At 41.6% G+C, this 12,325-nt stretch overlaps 1 protein-coding gene across 2 annotated transcripts in view; it reads left to right on the forward strand.

Annotated features, from left to right (window-relative positions):
• IDS (iduronate 2-sulfatase) overlaps positions 1-11,986 on the forward strand; it is a 33,784-nt gene extending 21,798 nt beyond the window's left edge. The window contains exons 7-9 of one of the 2 annotated variants that reach the window (XM_089684951.1): positions 2,105-2,231; positions 2,314-2,484; positions 11,378-11,986. In XM_089684951.1, coding sequence (XP_089541077.1) covers positions 2,105-2,231; positions 2,314-2,484; positions 11,378-11,859 — 780 coding nt within the window. In that variant the 3' untranslated portion in view covers positions 11,860-11,986. Of the gene's footprint in view, positions 1-2,104; positions 2,232-2,313; positions 2,485-4,911; positions 5,261-11,377 lie in introns of those variants that run through there. The other variant, XM_089684952.1, reaches the window with a different exon arrangement.
• The last annotated feature ends 339 nt before the right edge of the window (positions 11,987-12,325 follow it).

Here is a 12,325-nt window from a genome sequence, read left to right on the forward strand (position 1 = left end):
GCGCTGACACTGATGCTCCCTGAGCCTGCAGGACAGCTTGAATGTCTTTGGAACATGTTTGGGGCTGCTTATCCACCATCCGGACTATTCTGCGTTGCAATCTTTCATCAATTTTCCTCATCCGTCCACGACCAGGGAGATTAGCTACAGTGCCATGGGTTGCAAACTTCTTGATAATGTTGCGCACTGTGGACAAAGGCAAATCTAGTTCTCTGGAGATGGACTTGTAACCTTGAGATTGTTGATATTTTGCCACAATTTTGGTTCTCAGGTCCTCAGACAGTTCTCGTCTCCTCTTTCTGTTGTCCATGCTTAGTGTGGCACAGACAGACACACAATGCAAAGGTTAAGTGAACGTCTCTCCTTTTTATCTGCTTTCAGGTGTGATTTCTATATTGCCCACACCTGTTACTTGCCCCAGGTGAGTTTACAGGAGCATCACATGCTTGTAACATTCTTATTTATCCGCAGTTGTGAAAGGGTGCCAATACTTTTGTCCAGCCCATTTTTGGAGGTTTGTGTGACATTATGTCGAATTTGCTTTCTTTCCTCCCTTTTTTTGTTTTGTCCCAATACACACAAAGGGAATAAACATGTGTATAGCAAAACATGTGTTAATGCAATACGTTTCGTGAGAAATACATGATTTCCTGGAGAAATATCAAGGGTGCCAACAATTTCGGCCATGACTGTATATATATATAAACATATGTAAGTATCAAAAAAAAGTATAAACGTCTTGTGGTATGACTATTTAGGGTTCATGGACACTGGGCAGAAAAAAAAGAAGCGCTTAGGAGTGTTTATCATTTTTTTTTGTCCTGAAAACACCTCTCAAAAATGCAAACCAGAAGGGTTTTTTCTGCCTCTAAACGCTGAGCTTAAAACATGCGTCTAAATGTCCTAATGTGTATGGATACATGGGATAACATTGAGCTGCTTCTACAAGTAAAATGCAAAACTCCTGTAGTAGAAGCATTTTTTAAGCCAGTGTGCATGGACCCTTAATGTGTTTTTCCCTTCATAACCCTTCATAACCAGTGTTTTTTTGAAGCTCCGACCCCCAGACCAAGTTTAGCAGCATTAGTATGCATCCATCAACTTAACAATAATAATTCTCCCTACATTTTCAGTTTGGCATCAGGCCTGAGAAGTAGGAACATAAACATTTGCTCATTCCTAATTCTCTGCTTCAAGGTTAAATAGCATTCTTATGGTAAGAAGTATTTTTCAGTGGGAAGAGATAGTGGACCAACATGTTTGGGGGGTTGAGATCTTGCTCCTGTAATGGTGCGGAGTACTAATGACTAAGATTGACCTAGAAATATCCTATCAACAAGACAGGACGGGGTGATGCCATCTCTGGGGGGTTTTCAGTCAGGCTTCAGGAGATCGGAATAAAGCCTATACCTACTGTAAGGGCATTATCCATCTGCACAGTTTGTTATTATATACAGGCTTCCCTTACCTGAATAGGCAGTTTTTTTTGGTAAAGGTGAACTAACCCTTTAGTCCTCATGCACACTGGATGTTTTTACAGCTGCTGTTTTTGGCTTTTGCCGTTTTTTTTTTCTACAGCCAGTAAACTCCCCAGAATGTTATCCTATGTGTCAATGCACACATAGACTTTATTCAGCGTTTTTTGGCAGGGGTGTTTTTTGGGTGGAAAAAAAACTTCAGAGCTAGTGGGTTTCTAGAGGAGTTTTTTAGCTGTAAAAATGCTCTAACACTGAAAAATGTGTCCAAACGTGGCAAACTGGCGATTGTGGGCTTTTTTTGAGCAAAAAAATGTTTTCTTTCTTAAAGAAAACCAATAAAAGCCGCAAACTTAAAAAACTTCAGCAAAACACCACTAAACGCTAATGCAAGACTGCTGAAAAACACATTTTTAACGTGACTTTACACAGCTAACGTTACCAGCGTTATTAGAACGCCCAATGTGCACGGAGCCTAAAAGTAAATATTTAGCTTTTTTCCATGAGAAATGGATAGGCTTGCTTTATGGAGGTAAACAATGTTGCATATGTCATGTTTTGTTCTTAAATTTGAAGATTACATTTTTATTCTAGTTTAGAACACTTATTTTTATGCTCTTTTCCTGCAGCGCCTAATCCGTCAAAGCTACTTTGCTTCTGTTTCCTACCTGGACAGTCTGGTTGGACAGTTGCTGAATACAGTGGAAAATCTTGGGTTGTCCAATGACACCATCATTGTGTTTGCATCTGATCATGGTACTTATGAGCAGATATATACTGCTTCCCTTTGATTGCTCATTGATATATATCTGATTTGTAATGTTTTTTATACTTTCAGGGTGGTCCTTAGGAGAACATGGTGAATGGGCAAAGTACAGCAATTTTGATGTGGCTACTCGAGTTCCGCTGATGTTTTATGTCCCTGGCGTGACTAACAGAGGCCAACCACAGCAGAACATCTTTACATACATTGATCCTCTGAGCCCTGAACCTGAGAGAAACATTCCAGGTATTATTTTAATCCTTATAAATTTTTTTTCTTTGCAATGTGATCTGCTTAAAGCGGAGTTCCACTCATGCTGTCAAAAAATAAAAGTCAGCAGCTACAAAAACTGTAGCTGCTGACTTTTAAAATAACAGCCACTTACCTGTCCCTTAGTCCCGCGGTGTGTCCCCTGCAGCCCGTTTCACCTGCCGTCCTGTATTCCAGGAGGTCGGCATCTTCAGTGTGGGCACCCAGCTGTGATAGCTTGCGGGTACCGACTGCACATGTGCGAGTAGTGCTGCACTTCATGAATGGTCCTGTAGTCTTCTGGGACCTGTCACGTGTCCCAAAAGACTACAGGGAAGGAGGGAGGGAGGACACCTTCCGCTTCCGATCGCCTAGGTGATTGGACTGGAAGTGAGAGCGGGTACCTGTCAAATATGGTTACCCGCTCCCCCCCGCCCCCCAAAGGTGCCAATCCTTAATGGCGAGCAGTCCTTAAAGCAGAGCTTCCCCTTTTGGGTGGAGCTCTGCTTTAAAGTGTATGTCATGCAAAATTAAAACATGCCACACAGTTCTTCAATACATGCATATTTCCCCATGTTTTATCCCTCGAAGAACACTGAAAGTACAGAAAAATAACCTGTTTGAGCTGACAACACAGTACATCTGAGGCTGAATACCCGACCAGCATTGTCAGCCCTGTCTACCGGACTACAGAACCCTGCCTTTCATGCTGCTGCTGCTTGACTCCTTAGAGCCTGCCCACACACTGTATGTCAGGAACAGGCTTTTGGGGGATTTAGTTCTAGGTTCTAGATGCCCCTGCAAACATTTTACAAACTTAGTGATGTGGCAGGGAAAAAGATAAGTTGTTTTTATACTACAGGTAACTACCGGTACTAGAGTATGCTCCAAAGGGGGAGAGTGAGCATTGATGGTAAATTTGGATAATGCCTGAACATACAATGTAAGGCCCCTTTCACACAGGGCAGGCTCCATTTGGATCAGCAGGAGACCGGCGGGTGTAAATTGACTTGTGTCTGTTTTACCCGCCTACCTCCTAACCCTCCAAAAACAGAAGGGGATCTGTACCCCTGAGTCTAGCTGGATTGGATCGGAGGGTTGTTGGATGTAAATGGACAGTGGAATGGTTGGGTGTAACGGTCTCCGCTGTCTGTTTACACCCAACTGTCTTCCGATCCAATTCGGCTAGATAGAGAGGGGAACAGATCCCCTTCGGGTTTTTTTTCTTTTTTAGAGGATCGGATTGGAGGTATGTGGGTGTAAACAGACGCAAGTCCATTTCCACCCACTGGTCCATAGGGGTGATTGAAGCATTCACTCAGGTGTGCCTGAAAAAATGGACCTTCGTGTGAAAGGGGCCCAAAGTGTAACTGTACCTTCAGCTGCACGTATCTTGTAGCCCTCCACGCCGACTGCCAGTCTTATACTTACTTGTCCAGCAAGATATTGGCTGTACAGTTTATCAGCATCACACATTAAAATCTTTCTGGCCAGGGTGGTGCATTCTCATCCTCCAGTCTCTACTTAGTGCTCTTAAAGATAATTAACTCTCCATGGATTGAATGGAGAGTGCAGAATGCCTGCACAGGCCTGGCTGAGATGTTTACAACTGGCTGTAACAAATTTCAGTATTTCACAGTGCTGGGGAGATCAAGTGAGTAAAAGAATAGCTGGGGACCCTTCAACATAAGTATAAGGCCATTTTTAACAAGAGTAGTCTGATTGAGTCTGCCTGCCTGTTTTTCAGGTGGACCCGATTTTACCTTTCATTCTCCTCTGTGGGCAGTCAGATGTAAACAGACAATCTGTTTACACCAGGCTACCTCCGATCTGGCAAAAACAAACAGAAGGGGATCCATTCCCCTCTGCCTGGGTGGATCGGATCAGTGGACAGTTGGGTGTAAATTACCAGCTGGTCATCTAGCTGCTCAGCTCAGAGAGGGATCAGCGGACAGATCCCCTGCTGAGAAAAATCGGATCCAGTCGGAGTGAAAGGGGCCTAACTGCAACAATGTAGCACAAGCTAACACAACTATACAAGGAAATGCCGAAACGTTTAATTGTGAGATGAATGCAAACAACGTTTCTTTGGTGACGTGTTCAAACTTAGGTTATTCAAACGTTAACAACATAATTCTAGGCAAGCTCTGTATGGTACACCCACTTTTAAAGCACTCTGAAAGTGGTCTTTTGTTGGTTTGCCTTCTTACTTTGTTTTATAGTTGATTTTGTAAACTCTAGCTATTGCACAAGTCAGAATGAACATGTGTTGAATACTTATCCTTGAATTGCATAGTCTGCTTTATTTTTAGTGTAGCAACTTCAAAACGAGTCAAGCTGAATTTTTGGTAAACTAGATGATGTTGAAGTATTATAAAATCCCCATAGTGATGCTGTTTACCTTTGATGTGTTTTGTCCTTTAGTTCATCACCAAAATATTTAAAAGCCTGCACATATTTGTACACATTTTAAAGTGTTGGAGCTTGATCCCCAGGGTCAGCTATCAGCAGTTGGAAGCAATAAATTTGTGTACAACGGATTTATTTTATTTTTTTATTTCTTTTTGGAGAAGTAAGACTGCTGTGGATATCCGCTGTTCAAAGATCCAATTGTCATCTCTAAACAAACATAGGAAATACAGTTTTGATTATCGTATAAAATGTATAGAATATCACATTAAGCTAGAAACATCAGAAAAAACTATGAATTGACAAAAATGAATCAAACTGCTGGACTTCACCTTGTATATTAAAAGAATCAATCAAAAATAAATGGACTTGCTTTAACCTCTTTAAGTTACAGCCACAAGAGTAGACTTTTTCCTTGTTTACCAGAACAGTAAAACAGATGGTAGTTGTAAGTCTGAATTAACTGGTGTTGTACAATCTGTGAGACTAGAGGGTGAGTAAAGAAAGACTCATATACTAAGATAATTATTTAAGAGGTTATTGGATAAATTAGCGTGTCACCCAATGTATGGTCTCCATTCAGTAGCCAAAAGAGGCATACAAAAAAAGAGGGTTGTGAAAAGAGATTCACAGAAAAGCGGCTACATAATGAACAGAACGTGACACTCAGGAAATAATTTCCAAAAATTATGCTTTATTACACATATATAAATATGACATATGGGCATTTGCCCTGGTTTACCATCACCTCAGTGTGAGACAATACACACAGACCTAAAACCATTTAAAATGACACCAGAACCGGTCTAAATGTGTGTGTACAGCAGGGAAAATGGCTACATGAGTCTAGTGTCCCTGTAGCACAAACACATAGGTGAACACTTCCCTAGGGAGGTGTATCCAAAAATTATGCCATGGGCATACCAAAATGGAGGATATAAGGGATTAAGCAGTAACCATTATGGCAAATCCCTATCAAGGAATCCAAAAATTATGCTATAATGTGTATATCACATGTATGCAATTGAGCAAGCACAATATGCGTCAAAAAGGAGAGTAGCAGGCCTCAGGCCTGTATGAAGAAAGACATAAATGTCAAATATATTATACAATACATTCCTGTGCCGGCACAAGTGGTTGGGGCCCATTCATCTGTAATATAGATAGCTGTTTCCTAAAGCTCTTAGATGGAAATATGCCCCATTTATTTCCAGGATGGAGGAAAAGATGCACACAGCAGCATTCTGCTTGAAATGGTTTCTTCACCACTGCATGTGGACTATACACCACTTTTTGTAGGAAAAGATACGACACATCCCAAAGACTCTTCTGCCTGTTGAGATATATATGATGGTATATCTTGTTTCCTATACATAGCACCATGATGTCCCCATCCTGTAGTGAAACAAACAATATGTGGAAAGTCACTGACAGAGCTAACACTCTATGGAAGATATATAGGTCATATAGATCACAGAGGACCATATATCTAATGTCCTGTAACGATCCACTCACCACCTGTGCTATGGATAACAGGAATGAAAGAAAAGTCCTTCATAGGTACTGCCATACAGGGCCAAGGCGGCCAAGGAACCACCGCTGACATCCGCCGATATACCGCGGGTTCCAGCCCCTTCTCGGCGCTTGTGCTGCTTAAGCTTGCCTCATGGCTTGTGAAGATGGCTTCCTCCCTATGGGTCAGCGTGCGTTCCACCTAGTGCGCATGACCGGAAGTGACGTATCTGACGTATGACGTCAACGCGTTTCGCCGATGGGCGTATCTCACTCAGCTTCGTCAGGACCAATAGAAGTGTTCACCTATGTGTTTGTGCTACAGGGACACTAGACTCATGTAGCCATTTTCCCTGCTGTACACACACATTTAGACCGGTTCTGGTGTCATTTTAAATGGTTTTAGGTCTGTGTGTATTGTCTCACACTGAGGTGATGGTAAACCAGGGCAAATGCCCATATGTCATATTTATATATGTGTAATAAAGCATAATTTTTGGAAATTATTTCCTGAGTGTCACGTTCTGTTCATTATGTAGCCGCTTTTCTGTGAATCTCTTTTCACAACCCTCTTTTTTTGTATGAGTAAAGAAAGACTGTCTGTCTGTTGCTATTGTGTGGAGGTCGACTAGTGACAGCCTCTTCAATAGTTTTCCTATTGGGTTATTATGGCAAGAGATTATTATTATTATACAGTATTTATAAAGCGTCAATAGTTCGCTCAGCGCTGTACATTACAAAGGGGGACAGAACATGTGACAGAACAATACCAATACAATGCAAAACATGAGGGGATTGAGGGCCCTGCTCTTTCGAGCTTAGAATCTAGGAGGGAGGGGATGATGGCACAGGAGGAGAAAGCTGTGGGGGATGGAGTGGTAGGAAGAGTGGAGGAGGTCAGCAAGTTAGCAGGGGGTGGGGTAGGCTTCCCTGAAGAGGTGGGTTTTCAGGGTGCGCCTAAAGGAGATTGACATTGAGGCAGATTTTCATGGTTTCTTCCATGCAGGGAAGTCTTAAGCCGACCATAAATGGTTCAAATCTCAGCCAGCTCAGCAGGGACCATCCAACATTCGAACCATCTATGGGCAGGATGTTTGTACCGAAGTCAGTTGTTATCTAATTTGGGTGTTCTCCCAGCAGGGATGGCACCTCACCACCTCCCCTGCTGGGAGAACACTAGCTATACGGGAAGGATTCCTCCATCAACACTGACTGATTGATGGAATCAAGCGATATTCTTTCCTACAATCCATGGTTGCAGGAAAGAAAATCGCAACGTCTCTGGCCAACTTTAGTCCAGCTTTTCTCATACATACCACCCCCCCCCCCACTCTATATAACAATTTTTTTTTATTAGTAATTTTCAAATTAAGGAATAAAAATAACAGAAAATTGACACAGACTGTAAAAAAGTGGTGTTTCTCAATATTAGTGGTTGGCATAGCAATGCCTCCTTACATTGGGGGTAAGTAGAAGATTGTCAACTTGCATTGGTGATTTGGCCAGAATCACTTCAATCGTGCCCGCAAACCCAAATTGCACCACAATAATGACAAAACGCACCATGCCTGTTCAGGTTCCATTAATTTTCAAAGGCACCTAAATGCGATGCTTGTCGCCCAAAAAGGAGCAGGAGCTGCTTTTTTTTCTAACAAAACAGGAGTGCTTTATTAAGTATTATTAAGTTTCATATTACATCATAAATACACAAACTGACATGGTTTAGTGCTATACATAACCAGCGAATGGTCATCAAAAGGTATAGCAGTCCTGCAAGGCAGTACAAGGAAAAATCAAACATTTGGCAAGAAGAAATCACAGTTTAGCATACCAAAATTAGGAACAGCTTGAGCATTGCAACAGACAAGATTTCCGTGCCCTATAGGCAGGAGTAAGGTGCATAAAAGGGGAGAAAGAGGGAAGGAGGCACAACGGAGGACATGGGAAAGGAAGGGAGTGCAGGGGGAGGGTGTGTGTGTGAATTAAGGGAAAGGTAGAGGGGGGGCAGGGAAAGGACAAGAGTAGCACAACCCAGCCTATTACCCCATCCAGCATGTACCAGCCCACTAACCAAGTAATATTACAAAAAATCATTAGCTGGATGTCTAAGGGGACCACACCTTATCATACTTCCAAGGGTGAACCTGGTTTATATAGGCAAGTCTGCACATGGGTAAGGCCACATCCAACTGAAAGAGCAAAAGATCCACTCCAAGTGAGTGTCGAATCTGCATAACCCCTCTACAGACATGCAGGTGCTGGCCTGATCCATGATCACTTATGCAATGGGAAAACAGAATGGTTGGCTGCACAAACAGCAATGTGGTGGATGAAATCCTTTATTGGAATCCTTTACATGCAATATGATAAGAACAGAGGAGCAGTAGATACTTTTCACACAAACATGTGCTTAGTCATAATGCAGTGGGCCATTTCAACACAAAATTTCTTTTATTGCAGTAATTTAGCATGGTGTGAGCGTTGATCATCCTCATGGATACCCAGTAGGGCCAGCTCTGGGGAGGATGGCAGAGACAACAGCAACCAGAGATTAATCCTTGTAAAAATATCAGATCAGTAGGTTTCAAATATACAGTGCATTCAGAAAGTATGCACAGCGCTTAACTTTTGCCACATTTTATCTTACAGCCTTATTCCAAAATGGATTAGATTCATTTTTTTCCCTCAACATTTTACAAACAATACCCCATAATGACAAACGTGAAAGAAGTTCATTTTGAAATCATTGCAATTTATTAAAAATAAAAAATGAAAAAAAACACATGTACATAAATATTCACAGCCTTTGCCATGACACTCAAAATTGAGCTCTGGTGCATCCTGTTCCCACTGATCATCCTTGAGATGTTTCCACAACTTGATTGGAGTCCACCTGTGGGAAATTCACTTGGTTGGACATGATTAGGAAAGGCATAATCCTGTCTATATAAGGCCCCACAGTTAACCATGCATGTCAGAGCACAAACCAAGCCACAAGGTCCAGGGAATTGTCCGTAGACCTCCAAGACAGGATTGTATCAAGGCACAGATCTGGGGAAGGGTACAGAAAAATTTCCTAGAGTGGGCCGCCCGGCCAAAATGAGTGATCGAGGGAGGAGGGCCTTAGCCAGGGAGGTAACCAAGCACCCGATGGTCACTCTGGAAGAGCTACAGTGTTTTTCTGTGGAGAGAGGAGAACCTTCCAGAAGAACAATCATCTCTGCAGCACTCCACCAATCAGGCCTGTATGGTAGAGTGGCACGACGGAAGCCAGTCTTCAGTAAAAGGCAAATGACAGCCTGCCTGGAGCTTGGCAAAAGGCACCTGAGAAACAAAACTCTCTGGTCTGATGGAACAAAAATGTAACTCTTTGGCCTGAATGCCAAGCGTCATGTCTGGAGAAAACCAGGTACCGCTCAACACCTGGCCAATACCATCCCTACAGTGAAGCATGGTGGTAGCAGCATCATGCTGTGGGGATGTTTTTCAGTGGCAGGAACTGGGAGACTAGTCAGGATCGATGAATGCAGCAATGTACAGAAACATCCTTGATGAAAACCTGTTCCAGAGCACTCTGGACCTTGGACTGGGGCGACGGTTCATCTTGCAACAGGACAATGACCCTAAGCCCACATAACAAAGGAGTGGCTATGGGCCAACTCTGAATGTCCTGCAGTGGCCCAGCAAGAGCCCAGACGTGAACCCAATTGAACATCTCTGCAGAGATCTGAAAATGGCTGTGCACCGACGTTCCCCATCCAACCTGATGGAGCTTGAGAGGTACTGCAAAGAAGAATGGGAGAAATTGCCCAAAACTAAGTTTGCCAAGCTTGTAGCATCATACTCAAAACGACTTGAGGCTGTAATTGGTGGTAAAGGTGCTTCAATAAAGTATTGAGCAAAGGCTGTGAATACTTATGTACATGTGTTTTTTTTTTTTTGGTTTTTATTTTTAATAAATTGCCAAGATTTCAAAACTAACTTCTTTCACATTGTCATTATGGGGTATTGTTTGCAGAATGTTGAGGAAAAAATGTATTTAATCCATTTTGGAATAAGGCTGTAACATAAAATGTGGCAACAGTTAAGCGCTGTTAATACTTTCTGGATGCACTGTAGGGCACTTTGAAAACATGTGAAAATAAGTCCCTGGATGCAGTCAGTACTGGGGGCAGGAGATTCTTTTGGGTGAAAAGCTTTGCACATTTGTGAGATTTATCGCGAGTCAATTGTGGCAAAACTGCATCGCTGTTATGTTGCATTGAAAATTAATGGAACCCACACAGAGGTGGTGTGCTTTGTAAATATGGCACTGCAATTTGAGATCACAAAACTCCAGATGTGAACGGGTCCTTAGTGTAGATGGGAGATCAAATTACCTTGTTCACTGCTCAAGGAACCTGTAGCAATTTCAGAAACAGTTCTAGGGTTCCACAGAACCCTGATTGGGAAAAGCTGGCATAATCAGTCACCAGTTAATCTATAAGTATGTTCTGGGCTCTGTAAGCACCAAAATATTTGCCGGAAAACCAGAGAAACATGCAGATTCCATGACAGCAGTATCACCAGTGGAAATTGAAACCAGAACATTTGTAATTATGTACGAGACACACTTGTTATTTAACTGGCTGGTAACTCATGTAGTACTGTGTAAATAGCAATTCAATTCCATGTCCAGCCACGTTGTTGGACAATAAATTAATATCATCACTTTTGTTCAATGAGCAGATCACTGACCTCAGAAGCCATATAGCTGACCCATGAAGCTGTAATGGTAAATCAGGAATTAACAATCTCTCTATCAGAGGTGTGTGTCACAAAAGTGGCTGGGCATTATCCTTTTTGCAGGTAAACCAGTAAACACAAAATATTACAAACACATATTTAGCATTTCACTTAGATTTCCACATCAATATTGAAATGTGCTTGTTGGAAACAAACTGAGCTTTATATTTGTATTTTTTTATAGAAAATGTCAAAGAGGATCCTGTAGAGTTAGTTTCACTCTTTTCAACCATTGCTGATCTTGCTCAGCTTCCTTCACTGCCAGAGTGTCCAGTTCCTTCATTCCACATAGAAATTTGCACTGAAGGACAAAGTTTGTCTCCGTACTTGATCACATCTAAGGACAAAAGAGGAAATGATGAAATAGTTGCTTACAGCTCTTACCCCAGACCCTCTGATACACCTCAGTGGAATTCAGACAAGCCTGATCTAAAAGACATAACAATTATGGGATACTCCATGAGAACACCTGACTATAGATTTACTGCATGGGTTGAATATAATCCAATTACATTTGAAGCCAATTTTACAGACATTCATGCACAGGAGTTATATTTTGTTGAAACAGATCCTAATCAAGACAACAACTTGTTTAACAGTTCTATTCATTCTAATCTGCTTACAAAACTTTTTGGGAATCTGAAAAGCGGACGTTCATTCAACTGAATGTGTCCATTTATAATCTGTAAAATCTATTTTTCTGCAATTCCTGTAATATACTATTTTGATTATTTATTTCCATTTTTATATTTGTTTTGTATTGTTTAATAAAGTACTATTGTTACACAATCAATAGGCAGAGAATGTTATATTGTGATATTTTATCATCAGAAATACACAAACCTGAAACAGGTCCAACTTTATTCACCTAATTTCCATTTCTAAACAAACAATTTCTGCCTGCTGCCTTGCTCCTCTGCTATCAACATGTATCACTTCTGACAAGTTTTCCTGACACCAAGAGAAAAATGGTGACAAGGGAGGGCACAGTCTGTGATTGATGGCCTAAGGTCTGTTCCTAGTGATGATTGATGACATATTCATTCATGTTGGTAGATTTGTGTTAATATATTGAGATTAGACTTCACCTATGGAATAAGATTGAGACTTCAAGGCATGATTGCTGAGCTTA

The sequence above is a fragment of the Staurois parvus genome, unplaced genomic scaffold, assembly GCF_062004578.1.
Source record: "Staurois parvus isolate SC_StPar_1 unplaced genomic scaffold, SC_StPar_1.0 ptg000361l, whole genome shotgun sequence".
NCBI lineage: Eukaryota > Metazoa > Chordata > Amphibia > Anura > Ranidae > Staurois > Staurois parvus.